At 43.0% G+C, this 19,181-nt stretch overlaps 1 protein-coding gene across 1 annotated transcript in view; it reads right to left on the bottom strand.

Annotated features, from left to right (window-relative positions):
- Positions 1 to 821: 821 nt before the first annotated feature.
- LOC142257352 (uncharacterized) overlaps positions 822 to 19,181 on the bottom strand; it is a 78,329-nt gene continuing 59,969 nt past the window's right edge. The window contains exon 11 of the mRNA XM_075329456.1: positions 822 to 4,059. Coding sequence (XP_075185571.1) covers positions 1,922 to 4,059 — 2,138 coding nt within the window. The 3' untranslated portion in view covers positions 822 to 1,921. The remainder of the gene's footprint in view (positions 4,060 to 19,181) is intronic.

Raw genomic sequence — 19,181 nt, 5'->3', positions numbered from 1 at the left:
TGATCACTGCAGGCCCTGACGCTCATCGTCGGGTGAGTGTAATTGCCGGGTGCCGCTGTCTATAATGAAGTGTCCTGCAGTATTTGTAACCTTTTTTAGCTGCACGGACACTTCATTATTGATCCGGAACTAGGGCTTATTCTCGGGGGAGGGCTTATATTTAAACACCCCCCGACTACAAACCTCTCTCACCAATTTATTAAAATTTTTAATACCAAAATGTCCAATATAATCCATGGCAAGATCCCACAACGATTACAAAAAGTTAACCTGAAACACCTCAAAAGAGAAAATGATTAAAGAAATAAAGACAAGAGACCTCCTCATTCACCAATTTATTTTCCAGGCAAAATCCTAATCCCGGTCCAGTATAATCCAATAAGGGGATACCACGACGATCCCATACTCACTGTCACATCAGTCAATGAACAAAATGTTCCCCATTGGCTGGGACAGCAGTGACTGCACTAACACACGTTTTTGAGAATCAGTGCACTGACCTGAGAACCTCATGAGGTCAGCCCTTTTTTCTTGGTTCAACGACTAGATTAGTAATGGGGGGTATTTGCTAGACAGAGGAAACATGGACAGAACATACAGGCTCCCAGTAGATGTCATCCTTTGGGGGATTTGACTGAAACAATCGAAAAAATGTCTGCTTCCTTGTGTGTGTTTTGTCGTGTCTAACAAGATTTGTTATGGATACTTTTTTCTGTGTGAGCTTTTCATCTGCAATCAGATGTGATTTTGGCTGATAACACTTTCCACATACAGACAAAATGGGATATGTGAGCAAAGCATTTTTATTATTATTATTATTATTATTATTATTAATAGAGGACTATTGATTCCATGGTGCTCTACATGAGAAGGGGGTTACATACAGAATACATATACAATTTACAGTAGACAGACTAGTACAGAAGGAAGAGGACCCTGCCCTTGCAGGCTTATATTCTATAGGATTTTGGGGAGGAGACAGTAGGTGGGGTGTACGTTGGGCAGCAGCTCTGCAGGGTGGTGAGGCGGCAGCTCCGCAGGGTGGTCAGGAGGCAGCTCCGCACGGTGGTGGTGGTGAAGCAGTGATGTCATTGTAGATTATAGGCATTTCTGAACAGATGAGTTTTAGGCTAGGGTCCCACTTTGCGTTTCCCTACCTGCAGTTTAGAACGCACGTTTTGCCCTTAATTGATTTGACCAAAGTTGCCTTTTTCAGAAATTTAGCGCTGAAAACACATTCGTATTTACCGCGTATTTGATGCGTTTTCAGCGCTTTTTGCATGCTTTTTCACTTGCGTTTTGGCAGATGCGTTTTGAACATGAAGACACTGCTAAATAAAGTTTAAACAATCAAAATGAAGAAAAAAAGGAAAAAAAAGAATAATTATTTTATATTTGAAACTATTTAGAAATTGTTAATTTTTAATATATTTATAGCGGTTTTTGCGTAAATATAGCATAAAATGATAATTTTTCTTAATTTTAAATGTCGGACTATGTGTGTGTAAAGGGACATATTAATCCATTTTAGTAATGTCAAAAAAGCATGCGTTTTGTAAGTCCAAAACGCATGTAAAAAGCAGCAAAAAAGCAGGTAAAATGCAGGAATTTTGATGTTTCTTACTTTTTGCCATTTATCATTGACTTCAATGTTAGCAAAACGCACCCAAAATAGCAAAAACAACTGACATGCTGCTTCTTTGAACGCATGGTTTTTGCCACAAAATATGCAAATTAAACGCAGCGTTAAAAACTCAAAGTGGGGTCTGGAATTCAACATTTTCCATAGACTATCATGGAAACGCAAAACGCAGGCCATTTTGCATGAAACCGCTGCTGCTCAAAACACTGCAGAAACGCAGGTAAAAACGCAAAGTGGGGCCCTAGCCTTAAAGTTCTGTTTGAAGCTATTTCCCACATTCTAGACAAGAAAATGGCTTCTCCCCTTATGAGTTTTTGTATGCCGATAAAGATGTGATTTCTGTATAAAACATTTCCCACAATCTGAACAAGAAAATGGCTTCTCTCCCGTGTGAGTTTTCATATGCCGATCAAGGTGTGATTTCTGAATAAAACATTTCCCACAATCTGAACAAGAAAATGGCTTCTCTCCCGTATGAGTTTTTATATGCTTATCAAGGTGTGATTTCCGAATATAACATTTCCCACATTCTGAACAAGAAAATGGTTTCTCCCCAGTGTGAGCTTTTATATGCCGATCAAGGTGTGATTTCTGAATATAACATTTCCCACATTCTGAACAAGAAAATGGCTTCTCCCCAGTGTGAGTTTTTATATGCTGATCAAGGTGTGATTTCCGAATATAACATTTCCCACATTCTGAACAAGAAAATGGCTTCTCCCCTGTGTGAGTTTTTATATGCCGATCAAGGTCTAATTTCAGAATAAAATATTTCCCACATTCTGAACATGAAAATGGCTTCTCCTCCATGTGAGATTTCATATGAAAATTAAGAGATGATTTCTGAATAAAACATTTCCCACATTCTGAACATGAAAATGGCTTCTCCCCCGTGTGAGATTTCATATGCAAATTAAGAGATGATTTCTGAATAAAACATTTCCCACAATCCGAAAAAGAAAATAGCTTCTCCCCTGTGTGAGTTTTTATATGCCGATCAAGGTCTGATTTCTGAATAAAACATTTCCCACATTCTGAACATGAAAATGGCTTCTCCCCTGTGTGAGATTTCATATGCAAATTAAGAGATGATTTCTGAAAAAAACATTTCCCACATTCTGAACATGAAAATGGCTTCTCCCCTGTGTGAATCTTTATATGGTCATCAAGGTATGATTTCCGAATAAAACATTTCCCACAATCTGAACATGAAAATAGCTTCTCTCCAGTGTGATATTTCATATGAAAATCGAGAGATGATTTCTGAATAAAACATTTCCCACAATCCGAACAAGAAAATGGCTTCACGCCTGTATGAGTTATTATATGTCGATCAAGCTGTGATTTCAGAATAAAACATTTCCCACATTCTGAACATGAAAATGACTTCTCCCCAGTGTGAGATTTCATATGCAAATTAAGAGATGATTTCTGAATAAAACATTTCCCACATTCTGAACATGAAAATGGCTTCTCCCCTGTGTGAATCTTTATATGGTCATCAAGGTATGATTTCCGAATAAAACATTTCGCACAATCTGAACATGAAAATGGCTTCTCTCCTGTGTGAATCTTTATATGGTCATCAAGATATGATTTACGAATAAAACATTTCCCACAATCTGAACATGAAAATAGCTTCTCTCCAGTGTGATATTTCATATGAAAATCAAGAGATGATTTCTGAATAAAACATTTCCCACAATCTGAACAAGAAAATGGCTTCTCCCCCATGTGATATTTCACATGCAAATCAAGATGTGATTTCCGAATAAAACATTTCCCACATTCTGAACATGAAAATGGCTTCTCCCCCATGTGATATTTCATATGCAAATCAAGAGATGATTTCTGAATAAAACATTTCCCACATTCTGAACAAGAAAATGGCTTCTCCCCTGTATGAGTTTTTATATGCAATTCAAGAGATGATTTCAGAATAAAACATTTCCCACATTCTGGACATGAAAATGGCTTCTCCCCTGTGTGAGTTTTTATATGCAAATGAAGAGATGATTTCCAAATAAAACATTTCCCACATTCTGGACATGAAAATGGCTTCTCCCCCGTGTGAATTTTTAGATGTTCAACAAGCTGTGACTTCCTAGTAAAACATTTCTCACATTCTGAGCATGAATATGGCTTCTCCCCCGTGTGAATTTTTAGATGTCCAACAAGGTGTGACTTCCTAGTAAAACATTTCTCACATTCTGAGCATGAATATGGCTTCTCCCCTGTGTTGTGACCTCTTTGTTGTTGATCTCCACTCTTGTGGCTTTTATTTTGCTGAACATTCTGTTGTGAATCAGGATATTGTTTAGCAGCATCACATGACGGATCTTGGGTGTGAAGGGCTGAAGGTTTTTCTGCGATAATGAATTGCTCTTCAGATGTATTCTTTATAATGCCAAAATCTTCTGTCAAAACAATAAAACAGAATTTGTAAATTTGAAACACTTTAACCTTTAAACTTGGTTTTCACCGGTAAACTCAGGGCCCTGACTGGATTATCGTTGTGCTGCCCAGATAGTGATGGTCTTATTACTAGTGATGAGCCACCCCCCTAGTGTTCGAGTTCGGTTCGTCGAACGGCGGGTGTGTTCGTCGAACGTTCAACGAACACCTTCAAACCCCATTGAAAACAATGGCAGGCAAACACATACAAACATATAGAAAACACCTTGTAAGGTGTCCAAAAGGTGACAAACAACTAACAAGACACCACAAACACATGGAAAAGTGACAAGTACATATACTCATGCGAAAAGAAAAGACCTGGACGAGTAAAAGGAGGAGGAGACACAGATATAGACATGTCATGCCCTTCTAAAATCATGTAAAACACAGCAAGTGGACTCCAAACAGAGTCTCCATTTTTTCCAAAAATTGGGCCACAGACACCACTTAATTTTGCAACTCTGGGACAATTGATGCCAATTAACATGTTGATTTGCATGAAGCACAATCAAAATCCACAATCCTTTACTCTACCCAGAATGACACAGGGGTAGAAAAGTCCTTGCGGATCTTTGACTTGTTTATCTTGATGAACGTTAGTCTGTCCACATTGTCAGTGGACAGACGCGTGCGCTTATCTGTCAGCACCCACGCAGCAGCACTGAAGACACGTTCCGAGAAAACGCTGACTGCGGGACACGATAAGATCTCCAAGGCGTAAGTGGCGAGTTCAGGCCATTTTTCAAGACTGGAAGCCCAAAATGAGCAAGGCTCCAGTTGCAGAGTCATGGCATCGATATTCACTTGGAAATACTCTTGTATCATCCTCTCCAGGCGTTGACTATGTGTCAGACTTCTTGTGTCTTGTGGCCTTGCAAAGGATGGTCTAAAAAATTCATGAAACGATTCCATAAAATTGCTGTTACCACCAGATATGGTGTTGCTGGTACGGTCTGAGTGATGATGACTCGACAGTCTCATGGTTAGCAAGTTAGAACACGTGAGTAAAGCGGGCATTACACGCTACGACATCGCTAGCCGATGCTAGCTATGTGTAGCGTGATAGAACCCGCCCCCAACGTAAACCCGATATGTGATGATCGCTGCCGTAGCGAACATTATCGCTACGGCAGCGTCACACGCACATACCTGGTCAGCGTCGTCGCTATGACTGGCAAACCGCCTCCTTTCTAAGGGGGCGGTTCGCTCGGCGTCACAGCAACGTCACGAAGCGGCCGCTCAATCACAGCGGAGGGGCGGAGATGAGCGGGACAAACATCCCGCCCACCTCCTTCCTTCCTCATTGCTGCCTGGACGCAGGTATGGAGAGGTTCCTCGTTCCAGCGGCGTCACATGCAGCGATGTGTGCTGCCGCTGGAACGAGGAACAACTTCGCCCCAGTGACAGCACCGATAATTGGGTGAGGACCCCCATGTCAACGATGAGCGATTTTGAACGTTTTGAACGCTCATTGGATTCACACACAACGAGATCGCTACAGCAGCCGGATGTGCGTCACAAATTCCGTGACCCCAACGAGATCGCTGTAGTGACATCGTAGCGTGTAAAGCCACCCTAAGGCACATGTGTCATATTGCCCCGGCGAAGGGCCACACCCAGTTTTGCAGCATTGTCGCACACAGCCTTCCCTGGCTGCAGGTTGAGTGGAGACAACCATTGACGAAACTCAGTCTCCAGAGATGACTACAACTAGGCAGCTGTGTGACTCACATTTCATCTTAAAGACCACCTGATGCCGTTGAGCTCTGCTGCCAGCATAGTAAAGAGGTGTGCGGGATTCCTTGTGCGCAGTTACAACGCGGGTAGCCTGACTAGACAGGCCTTGGGCAGGGGTGGAGGACCCAGACGAGGTGGAAGAGGTAGAAGCAGTTGAGGAACTTCTACATGATTGATGCACAACTCGTGGAGACGGCAAGACTTGTACAGCAGACCTTTCTCCATCTCTCATCATAGTTACCCAGTGCCCAGTCAGCGACATGTAACATCCCTGTCCATGCTTACTGGTCCAAGTATCTGTGGTGAAATGCACCCTGTCACACACAGTTTATCAAGGAAGCGATGATGTTGTGTGCGACATGCTGGTGTAGCGCAGGCACACCTTTCTTGGAGTAGTAGCGACTGGGCATCTGGTACTGGGGCACTGCAACGGACATAAGGTCTCAAAAATCCTCTGTGTCCACCAGGTGGAAAGGCAGCATTTCTATAGCCAACAGCTTGCAGATGGTGAAAGTCAAGCTTTGTCATGGCTAGGAGGAAATGGTCTTTTACTTGTCCACATCTGAGGGACCGATGGCTGGCTGCTGTGCTGAGATGGCATTGAGTAGGGTGTCCCTGGAAAACTGCTGGTCTGTGAGGAAAGTGCAGGCGGAGACATAATGTTGCCTTCATCCAAAGGTGGTGCTCTCGATGTCAGAGAGCTCAACAGCAGCAGCTGTTTCCCCTTCCAAAACAACTGACGACCTGCCAATCACACTGCTTGTTGCGGTTAAAGAGGTGGAAGGTCTGCGTCGAAATGCATGTGTGACTGCTGTCCCCACAGTCATAGAGGATGAAGAGCGCACGGATGCATTTGAAGGGGAAGACGGTGGTTGGCCCGCTCCGCTAGGCCGCATTGTAGCACAGTGAGCTTCCCACTGCGACTTATGCTTCATATTCATGTGACGGTTGATGGACGAAGTAGTCAAACTAGTGAGTTTTTGGCCTCCACTTAAGAGATTGGTGACAAATCTTACAGATGACATGATTTGGGAGATCCTTTGCGATGTCAAAAAAGGACCAGGCTAGGCAAAGCTTAGAGCCCATGCGACCTGCAGAGCCACCCCGACTTGTGCTCAGAGGCAGAGTTGTGGCTGTGGATGTAGTTGTTGACGTGCTTCCAGTACTCCATCTGTGTCCAGGAAGGTGCAAGCTAACCTCGTCATCAGTTGCTTCATCCTCCACCACCTCTGCTGACCTCATCGAGTGCCTGACTGTGGGTTGACAGTAAGTGGGATCTACAACCTCATCATCACCCTGTGTGTTTGCAATTCCCTTGTCCTCAGAGCCAACCTCTTCCTGCTCTGACCGAATAGTTAAGTTGTCATTCCAATCAGATATCTGAGTCTCATCATCATCAGCATGTTCCTCATTGTCTCCACTAAGAGGAGTTACAGTTTGGGAATGAGTGTCTACATTATGCTCAGAACCTTATTCATCTGGGCCTGAATCTGACTCACAAAGCTTCTGGGCATCACTGCAGATCATTTCCTTCTCTGGACTCACTGTAGCTTTGGAGCAGACCTCTGATTCCCAGGCTATAGTATAACTGAACAGCTCTGCAGACTCAACCATCTCTGTTACCTCATACTCTGCAGGGTGGGTGGAGACTTGAGAGCTGGTAGAAAGCAAGTGCGATTGGGGTGTCAACTCAGAGGACTGGAGTCTTTGGGAAGTTAAAGTAGAGGTGGAGGAGAGGCCACTTGATGGAGCACTTGAGATCCATTCAAGCATCTGCTGTTTTTGTGCCTCATCTACCTTTGGTAGCAATGGTCGTTTCCGTAACAAAGGGATCATATCAGATTGTCCACGGAAAGTAGTAGACATCTTACTTTTGCTGGAAGATGGCCTTTCTTCAGCAGATGTTACTGTTGCTTTACCACCTACCCCACGAACACAAACTTTTTTTCCCTTTCCAACACGCTTGTTCCCATTTCCAACAGCATCTGTCCTGTTGCCACTCATTTTGTTTGTGAACAAATTGGACACTGTTTGTTGCACTTAAAATTGCGTAGCAGAAATGGAGAGGTGGTGTAAAATGCAGAGGTGGTGTAGCTTTCTTGTCAGCAGAGGAACGTCACTGACTATCCCAAACAATGATACTATGCCCCAAGGAATTGCCTGCACTTTTTGCACTTAAAATTGCATAGCAGATATGGAGAGGTGGTGTAGAATGCAGAGGTGGTATAACTTTGTCAGCAGAGGAACGTCACTGACTATCCCAGACAATGATACTATGCCCCAAAGAATTGCCTGCAGTTTTTGCACTTAAAATTGCATAGCAGAAATGGAGATGTGGTGTAGAATGCAGAGGTGGTATAGCTTTGTTGTCAGAAGAGGAACGTCACTGACTATCCCAGACAACGATACTATGCCCCAAGGAATTGCCTGAGCTGATTTAGACAGACGCTGTGATAAACCCTTGCACAGCGCTGGCACAGACCTGCCTAGCAAAAATGGCTATGAACTGCTCTAATCTAGCCCTGAAAAGGGCTGAAATTACAAGTAGTCCCTAATCCCTAAACCAATCTGTAGATTGCACTTTTTAAGTGTATAGCGCCCGCAGCAGCAGCAGCGGGAGCGGTGACTGTCACACACCCGCAGCAGTGAGATAATGGCGGCAATGGGGAAAATGGCCGGGTCTTATAGGGCAAGGACATGTGACAAGCATAGCCAATGACACATGCCCTTGCTTGTCTGGCAAAAATCCACTTTGCTGTGTGTGTGTCTGTGATTGGATGACAGTCTGGCCCGCCCGACTGTACGCGCGGTTAGGAAAAAAAAATTGTGATCGCCATTCTCTCAGCACTCAGCAGCACTGATCTAAACCCCGCCCCCACGCACACTATACGCTTACTTTTGATAATATCATTAGTAACGGTGACTAACCGTATTACAGTGAAAAGCCAGCTAGTAACTAGCTACGCTTCTGGTGATCGAACAGTTATCGAACGGTAACTCGAACGGTCAAACATGAAGCAAATTGTTCGAGTTCGTCAAACAACTCGAACACCGCCCAAAACAACTTGAATTTGAAATTGGCGAATGGTTCGCTACATCACTCATCTCTACTTATTACCAAAACAACTCTACCACAATTCCAAAAAGAAATTACACAGAAAATTAGATAATAATATTGACTATATCCTGAATGTCATACCTGGCACCACAAGCACAGTGTCCATGGCTGCCTTATATAAGGAATATAGGAGGAATTATACTTTTTGAGGCCATCAAACTGACAGTCTAAATACTCGAAAAAAAAGAAAAGGACGACTTCTGGTTCCGGCACTGATTATGTAAGTCGGACGTCTCTTGGGCTCCGTCACCTCTCGCCCAGAATCACAATGTGGGAGCACTAACATGCTCAGCAAGCCCCCGACCGAATCACCTGGCAACCCGTACTGTGTGGCAGAGGTTTTCTGCTCAGATGGAGCCTGTAGCAGCGTCGCTGGAGAGACCCACGGGAGACAGAGGGACATCAGGCTGCACGATAAAGATGGCGCCGGCAGCATAGCTGAGCTCCTCACTCCACGTGTGTGCTTGCAAACTGACGACCTGCTGGCATACCTCCCAACTGTCCCGGATTCTGTGGGACTGCCCCGATTTTAGAGGTGTGTCCCGCACTCCCGCGGCTCACAGCTGATGTCCCGACTCCTCCCCTCAGTGCAGTGAATAAATTAAATTAAATTATCATCGGCTCTGGATTATCGGGGGCGGCCGGGACTCGAACCCGTGAACTGTGAAGCTCATTGTTCCAAAGGCAAAAACATAGGAAAATTGGGTAATCTTAACCTCTATATTGCCATAGAAAAATCAGAAGCAGATTATCTAGCTGCAAAGATGGATGGAGGGAGGGATGGATGAAGGGAGGGATGGATGGAGGGAGGGATGGATGAAGGATAGAAGGTGGATGGATGGATGGATGGATGAAGGATAGAAGGTGGATGGATGGATGGATGAAGGATAGAAGGTGGACGGATGGATGGATGGATGAAGGATAGAAGATGGATGGATGAAGGATAGAAGATGGATGGATGGATGAAGGATAGACGATGGATGGATGAAGGATAGAAGATGGATGGGTGGATGAAGGATAGAAGATGGATGTATGGTTGGATGGATGAAGGATAGAAGATGGATGTATGGATGGATGAAGGATAGAAGATGGATGTATGGATGGATGAAGGATAGAAGATGAATGGATGAAGGATGGATGGATGAAGGATAGAAGATGGATGGATGGATGAAGGATAGAAGATGGATGGATGGATGAAGCATAGAAGATGGATGGATGGATGAAGCATAGAAGATGGATGGATGAAGGATAGAAGATGGATGGATGGATGAAGGATAGAAGATGGATGGATGGATGAAGGATAGAAGATGGATGGATGGACGGATGAAGGATAGAAGATGGATGGATGGATGGATGAAGGATAGAAGATGGATGGATGGATGAAGGATAGAAGATGAATGGATTAAGGATGGATGAAGGATAGAAGATGAATGGATTAAGGATGGATGAAGGATAGAAGATGGATGGATGGATGAAGGATAGAAGATGGATGGTTGGATGGATGAAGGATAGAAGATGGATGGTTGGATGGATGAAGGATAGAAGATGGATAGATGAAGGATAGAAGATGGATGGATGAAGGATAGAAGATGGATGGATGAAGGATAGAAGATGGATGGATGAAGGATAGAAGATGGATGGATGGATGAAGGATAGAAGATGGATGAATGGATGGATGAAGGATAGATGGATGGATGGATGAAGGATGGATGGATGAAGGATAGAAGATGGATGGATGGATGGATGAAGGATAGAAGATGGATGGATGAAGGATAGAAGATGGATGGATGAAGGATAGAAGATGGATGGATGGATGGATGAAGGATAGAAGATGGATGGATGGATGAAGGATAGAAGATGGATGGATGAAGGATAGAAGATGGATGGATGAAGGATAGAAGATGGATGGATGAAGGATAGAAGATGGATGGATGAAGGATAGAAGATGGATGGATGGATGGATGGATGAAGGATAGAAGATGGATGGATGAAGGATAGAAGATGGATGGATGAAGGATAGAAGATGGATGGATGGATGGATGAAGGATAGAAGATGGATGGATGAAGGATAGAAGATGGATGGATGGATGAAGGATAGAAGATGGATGGATGGATGAAGGATAGAAGATGGATGGATGGATGAAGGATAGAAGATGGATGGATGGATGAAGGATAGAAGATGGATTGATGAAGGATGGATGGATGGATGAAGGATAGAAGATGGATGGATGGATGAAGGATAGAAGATGGATGGATGGATGAAGGATAGAAGATGGATGGATGAAGGATAGAAGATGAATGGATGAAGGATAGATGGATGGATGGATGAAGGATGGATGGATGAAGGATAGAAGATGGATGGATGAAGGATAGAAGATGGATGGATGAAGGATAGAAGATGGATGGATGGATGGATGAAGGACAGAAGATAGAGGATGAAGGATAGAAGATAGATTAGATAGAAGGATAGAGGATAGATTAGATAGGATAGAGGATAGATTAGATAGAAGGATAGAGGATGAAGGATATAGGATAGATTAGATAGGCTAGATTAGATAGAAGGATAGAGGAAAGATGGATAGAGAATGGAAAAAAGATAGATGATAGATTACCTAAAAGGATAGAGGATAGATTAGCTAGAAGGATAGAGGACAGATTAGATAGAAGGATAGAGGATAGATTAGATAGAAGGAAAGAAGATAGAGGATGAAGGATAGAGGATATTTTAGATAGAAGGATGGAAGATAGAGGATAGATTAGATAGAAGGATAGAGGATAGAGGATTGATAGAGGATAGATAGAGGATAGATTATATAGAAGGATAGAAGATAGAGGATGAAGGATAGAGGATAGATTAGATAGGATAGAAGATAGAGGATGAAGGATAGAGGATAGATTAGATAGGATAGAAGATAGAGGATAGATAGAAGGATAGAGGATGAAGGATAGATTAGAAGGATAGAGGATAGATTAGATAGAAGGATAGAGGATAGATAGAGAATAGCTAAAGGATAGATAGAGGCTAGATAGAGGATGAAGGATAGAAGATAGAGGATGAAGAATAGAGGATAGATTAGATAGAAGATAGAGGATAGATAGGATAGAGGATGAAGGATAGATTAGAAAGATAGAGGATAGATTAGATAGAAGGATAGAGGATAGATAGAGAATAGATAGAGGATGAAGGATAGAGGATAGATTAGATAGAAGGATAGAAGATAGAGGATGAAGGATAGAGGATAGATTAGATAGAAGGATAGAAGATAGATGATAGATTGGATAGAAGGATAGAGGATAGATAGAGGATAGATGGATAGAGGATAGATGGATAGAGGTATAGATAGATAAACACTGCATCTCTTTATAGGTGAAGGAAAGAGTCAGATTCATTTCTTCCCATAAAACTATTATAAAGAAATGAGGAAAAAAAATACAAATAAATTATTTTTATTTTCACCACCTTGGATTCAAACCAGCAACTTTTAAACATGTGCCCAGCAGCCACCTAGCTTTCCTAGCTGCTCTAGCTGTTGAGCCATTAGTAATTGATGATGTAAGTGGGAGGTTTGTACATAAATGAACCTACAATGAAGCCTCTGATTACACAGTAATTACACAGGACACAGCTCCATTGTACAGAGCAGCGTCTGTGTCCTTTATTCTACAGGGAGAGGAAAATAGGGTTTTTTTTTCTTCTAATAAAATTGCTAAAAATAATAAATAAAATAGAATAATGTAATTTTATTACACTTTTTTTTATAAAATAATGAACATCACAAATCAGCAAATAACATGGTCATATTTGGTGTCCCTGTAATCGTAACGACCCGAACAACGCAGCGATCAGGTTATTTATGGGGATCGGTAAATGGTGGAAAAAAAATGGCACAATTTATTATTTTTCTTTATTAAAACCCATAAAAAAGTAATAAAAATGTATCACTGAGGCAGTGTTCACACGGAGTGTAAATGCTGCGTTTTTTTCTGCAGGTGTCCGCACCACGAGCGCGATAACAATCTCCTCTGATTATTGCGTGTTTGCGGTATTTTTTATCCATTGTCCCCTTATTTGATACGTTTTGTGCAGATGTGAATCCTGAAGATTATAAAGAAAAAAACACCAAATCCGCACAATTCAGTGGCGTCTTCAGACCGAGGGCGGAGATTTCATGATGTCTCATCCTCTTTGCTTGGACATTTAGTCCGTGTTCACATGTAATGTAAATGCTGCATTTTTTTCTGCTGTTTTTTTGCACAGATATTTTGCTGTGTTTAATTGTCCAAGCAAAGTGGATTCCACGAGAAGACGCCGCTGAACTCTGCGGTTTTGATGCTTTTTTTTCTCTGGAGGTTTCTATGTGGAGCTTAAAAAAATGCAGGAAAAAGCCTCTCTCTACAATAAAAACACTAAAAAACGCAGATTCATATCTGCACCAAAAACGCATTAATCAATGGAGAAAAGGCAGAAAAAAATGGAAAGATCAGAGGAGATAGTTATTGTGTAGTTTGGTGCAGACAGCGGCAGAAACAAAAAGACACAGAATTTATGCGTGTGACCACGGCCTTATAGGCACAAATCAGCCACATGTCATATAGTGACACATAAATATAAGAAAAATCTGGCTGCTACGACTATGAATGAACAGTCCGGGGCATCTGCTGAATGATCCTTACTGACAAATGGGTGTGGGGGTGTGGCTAGGGGCGTGGTCAAAATGCCGGACATCTCCATCACACTTCAAGAAACAGTCGCCACATCTCTCCAAGCGCTGCAAAACCATCTTGATGAGACAGTGTAACAAGTGGTGGCTATAGAAACCAGGATATCCACTATGGAAGATGATATTATCTCTGACCACAGTCAGAGTAACGCCTATCTAGAGAAAATGTCATCCTAAGAGACCGTATTGATGACTTGGAGTGAGGGTCTAGCTATAAATCAATTGTCCAAAATAATAAGATCATCTGTGTTTGTATGATTATTGCTCAGATGCTGATGTGCATATTAGGATGCGCCTTTGGACTGCGTTATTGAAGCAAATTATGCTAAATTCAACAATGCAGGCATTCCGGAGACTGGTCTCTTGAATGTCAGTAAAGGCCCCGTCACACACAACGAGATCACTAACGAGATCGTTGCTGAGTCACCGTTTCTGTGACACAGCAGCGATCTCGTTATGTGTGACACCTACCAGCGATCAGGCCCCTGCTGTTAGATCGCTAGTCATTGCAGAGTGGTCCGGACCATTTTCTTCAAAGGCGATGTCCTGCTGGGCAGGATGCATCACTGTGTTTGACACTGTGTGACAGGGTCTCAATGACTGCCGAGATTGTTATACAGGTCGCTACTGCGACCTGTATCGTTACTGAGTCTTTGGTAAGGTCTGACTGTGTGACATCTCACCAGCGACCTCCCAGTGACTTACCAGCGATCCTTATCAGGTCGCATCATTTTTGGGATCGCTGGTAAGTCGTTAAATGTGACGGGGGCTTAACAAGCTGCTGACCTACTTGCATAGATTTTCCTTATCACCAGGTGTCTTATCAAGGACAGTTTGGTCATGTAAAAACTCTAGCCAAATAAGGGGATGTACCGAATGAACTGTATAACTGTGTTTGTTTTACAATATACGGGTTAGAAGCTTATTATGCTTCTCCCAGATAGAGATAAGTCTCTGTATGGTCATTCTTCCTGATTCTCATATACACTGCGCAGTTCTGATTTGAAATCCTCCTCCACCACCCTGAGAGACCCCCTAGAGGTCTCCCCCAACAGTAGAACCAATCCGAAAGAAGAAATATACGCATAGTCAGTCTCCCAGAATCATATCCACAGGAGAAACTGCGAAGACTATGTGAACCAATCATACCTAAAGCCCTGGGAGTCTCGGTGGGTAAGAGGATAGAAAAGGTCCATCGTGTTGGTCCACCAAGGAGGAATCTGGAGGAGGATACCACTAAGCACCCAAGACAAGTCATAAAAAAATATCTGGACTTTACTGACTAGCAGGGGATAATTCAGGCATACAAGAAAGCATGCCATCCCATAGAAGTGAATGGAACTCGAATCCTGCTGTTTGAGGACTTCTCAGCGGAGGTCACCAGACAGCGCAGGGCGTTTACACCTATATGCTCAGCCCTGTTCAAACGTAATATAAGGTTCCAACTGAGATATCCTGCTGTGGTAATCATCCGTCACTGAGATGGCTCCTCCAACACGTTCTCCAATCCGAAGAAAGCAGAAGACTTCATCGAACTAATGGACAGTCCTACAAGATCCAGAAAGTATCCCACAAGGCACGGCCATCGCTTGACAAAGGGAGGTTCTGTAAGACCATCACCAGTCGGACCTAAAGACCAGAGGCACAACTGCAATCCAAATATACCCGCCTTAGAGGTACCACGGTATCTTGACTGTTTTTTCCTTTTTAAAAAGGTTGGAGGCTAGCTCATTAACTTAGCCCCAGAACATGCTACAGAGACTCTGTGGACATAATGGAAGTGTTGGTAATGTGGACGGTGTAAGGAGTTTTTCCCCCTCTCTATCCTCTCCTCCCTCCCCCAAATAATCCCTCCCCCCATCCTCTCCTCCCCTTTTTTTCCCCTTCTCCTTTTGCTCTCTGCTTGTCTCCTCTTCCACAGTTGTGACATGCCATTCTCTTTGAATTACAGTTTAAAAGGCACCATAAGGTGGAAGACGGGCCTCGTAGGCATGATCGGGAAGAAGTGAAGTTAGGGACAGTTTGAGAAGGGGGTCTGAAAAAAGACACTAACGTCTATTGTTACGAAGAAAAGAGAAAGTTAATCCTTCTATTTGTAATGTTGCCTACAGGCTAGTTTTAGGTGTTTACTCTAGGTTATGTTATGATTTGACAGCAGCAGTAAGGAAGTATAACAGTTATATAGTTTGTATAAGTACACCATTTGCGATTGATTCATGCGGATAGTCACTGGAACGTCAAAGGGCTACGCTATCCCCAGAAGTGACTTAAAGTTCTTTGCCATCTTAATCGTCTCAAACCAGATATAGCGCTTTTACAAGTGATGCATCTAGAGGCACAAAACATACAAAGGATGTGTAGGCTGTGGGTGGGTAACGCATATGGCTCCCCTTCTATCAAAAAGAAAGCTGGGGTTATCACACTAGTGCACAGAAAATTACAAGATCCAGTTATAGATACATATGCAGATATAGAGGTCAGACTACATGTGGTCATGATAGAGGTTTCAGGGGACACTTATACATTTTTTAATGTCTATGCCCCTAATATAACAATAAGCCATTTTTTAAATCAGCTGGAAGCTAAACTCCTAGAGCACTCGCACCCCAACACAATAGTGGGAGGGGATTTCAACTCAGTGGTTCTGCCATCAGAAGATTGGAAAATCCCTAATATCAGGTCTAAGCCGCCGCAAAGTCAGGACAAAGTCATTAAACCCTTCCTAGAGATCACGGCTCTCCACGACGCGTGGCGACATATGCATCCCCAGGATAGGGAATATACGCACCATTCCCATGCAAATGTTTTGTAGTCCCGAATCGACTATTTTTTTTGCTTCAAACAATGTGATGTGCGGACTCCACTCTGTCTCTATACATGACTTGGTGATATCTGTAACCACACTCAGAAAGAAGGAAGGCCGCACTCATCTCAGAACTGCTGGAGTGAACAGGAGAACAAGATTAAGGTAATTACTTCTTAAGACCCGCAACACACAGCCGTTTAATTTGTACGTGTGCGGTAAGTATTTGCACGTACCGGAGACACGTACACACGGAGACCCATGTTGTTCTATGGTAGATGGCACACACACGTAAAATCACACGGAACGTGTGTCCGTGTGATAAGTACGTGTGTGCGCTTTTCTACACGGACAACATGTCCGTTTTTGGCCGGCATCACGCAGGCACGGACCCGCTAAAGTCTATGGGTCCGTGCCTGCACGGACCGCACACGGAGTATGTCCGTGTTCAGCACGTTTCGTGCGTGTGCGTTTTTACACTAGCGATCTTATTTGTTTTTTTTTAAATTAAATTCAGTATACTTACCTTTTTTTCTGCTGTTCTCAGTCATACTTACATTGGCACTCGTTTTTTTTCTTCCCCCGGCTCATACCGCTCCCCGATCACCAGCGCGGCGAGGAACAGCTGTGCAGAGAATACGCGGCAACAATTACTTTGAAAATGCCGGACGCTCATTAATCAATCTCGTATTCCCTGCTTTCCCCACCCACCGGCGCCTATGATTGGTTGCAGTCAGACACGCCCCCCACGCTGAGTGACAGCTGTCTCACTGCACCCAATCACAGCAGCCGGTGGGCGTGTCTATACTGAGCAGTAAAATAAATAAATAATTAAAAAAAACGGCGTGCGGTCCCCCCCCATTTTAATACCAGCCAGATAAAGCAATATGGCTGAAGGCTGGTATTCTCAGGATGGGGAGCCCCACGTTATGGGGAGCCCCCCAGCCTAACAATATCAGTCAGCAGCCGCCCAGAATTGCCGCATACATTATATGCGACAGTTCTGGGACTGTACCCGGCTCTTCCCGATTTGCCCTGGTGCGTTGGCAAATCGGGGTAATAAGGAGTTTTTGGCAGCCCATAGCTACCAATAAGTCCTAGATTAATCATGTCAGGCGTCTCCCCAAGATACCTTCCATGATTAATCTGTAAGTGACAGTAAATAAACACACACACCTGATAAAATCCTTTATTAGAAATAAAAACCACAAACATATACCCTGGTTCACCACTTTAATAAGCCCGAAAAAGCCCTCCATGTCCGGCGTAATCCAGGATGGTCCAGCGTCGCTTCCAGCTCTGCTGCATGGAGGTGACCGGAGCTGCAGAAGACACCGCCGCTCCTGTCAGCTCCACGCAGCTAATGAAGGCAATTTATGCAATGACATGTATGACAAGTGACAAAGATGAAAACAAATGCTGTGATGCCAAAATCAGTGCATACTCAGGCAGTGATAAAAATGCTCCTACAAGAGCTTCCAATCTAAAAAGACATTTACAATGCTTCCACCCAGAGGTTTCCAAAGCTGTGACTGAGAAAGATAACATCAGTACCAAGAAACCAGTGCCCAGCACTTCCTGCCAGACAAAGGTGGAGGAAAGAGCATCTCAAACATCATTGACAAGATATTTTGTAAATGACAAAGTTACTGTAACAATGACAGCAGATATGTTTAAAAGACAGCTCATACAGCTTGTTGTGAAGGACGATGTATCATTATCATTATTTGCACGACCAGCTATGTTCAATATGTTTGTGACAAAAAAGAAATTGTTACTGAGACTTTGGCAGTAAAAGACACTAAAGCTCATCACACCAGCCAGTTTCTCCAGACCTTAGTGGAAAAAGTGCTGCAAGATTACAAACTCAAAAAAGAACAGGTTCTTCCTATTATAACGGGCAATGCTTCAAACATAAGCACAATTAAACTGATGAATGAGAGTAATGAACAACAGCTAGAAGAAAATTTAGGATTCAGTATGTTTGAGATGGGAGGCCACGGTGCTGTTCATGTAACTGAGGAACAAACAGATATTAAAACAGAAGAACAGCAAAATGATACTTTAGAATTAGATTATCTTGTTGAAGCTGCTGCAAAACACTTTCATATTCATCACATGCGCTGTGTTGTGCACACGCTACAGCTGGCAATAAGAGATAGTCTGCAAGAGGGACATGCTGGAAATCTGATTGGAAAAGTGAGGAAATTGGTTATTGCCGCCAGAACCCCTAAAATTGATTCCATCTTGAAGAGACATGCTGGGAAATGGGAAATTGTCAATCAAGCCACTCGGTGGGGCAGCACTTATTCAATGATTTAGCGATTACTTGAACTAAAACAGTTTCTTATAGATATGGCGAACCCTCAGGTAACAATAAGTGAAGGTCAATGCACACAGGTGGCTGAATTGAAGGAATTGCTTCATCACCCATTTACCGTGACTAAAAAATTACAAGCTGAGGATTTAACTCCAGGCATTTTCATAAGGGAGTAAAAGAACTTGCTATTTTGCCTGTCCCAAAGAGGAGGTTTAATCGCAGATGGCATTGCTGCTTCAATGAAACGGAGAGAGACACAGCTATTGGAAAATAAAATTCTTCTGGCAGCTTAAACAGCTTGTTGACCCAAGTCATCGTATACTGCTTGATGATCAACAGCTTACTAAAGGAAAAGAAGCTCTGACTGAGGTAGCAGTTAGGAT

The sequence above is a fragment of the Anomaloglossus baeobatrachus genome, chromosome 1, assembly GCF_048569485.1.
Source record: "Anomaloglossus baeobatrachus isolate aAnoBae1 chromosome 1, aAnoBae1.hap1, whole genome shotgun sequence".
In the NCBI taxonomy this organism is placed as follows: domain Eukaryota; kingdom Metazoa; phylum Chordata; class Amphibia; order Anura; family Aromobatidae; genus Anomaloglossus; species Anomaloglossus baeobatrachus.
Note: the sequence above shows the minus strand (reverse complement) of the source record. Positions and strands in the feature narration are given on the sequence as shown.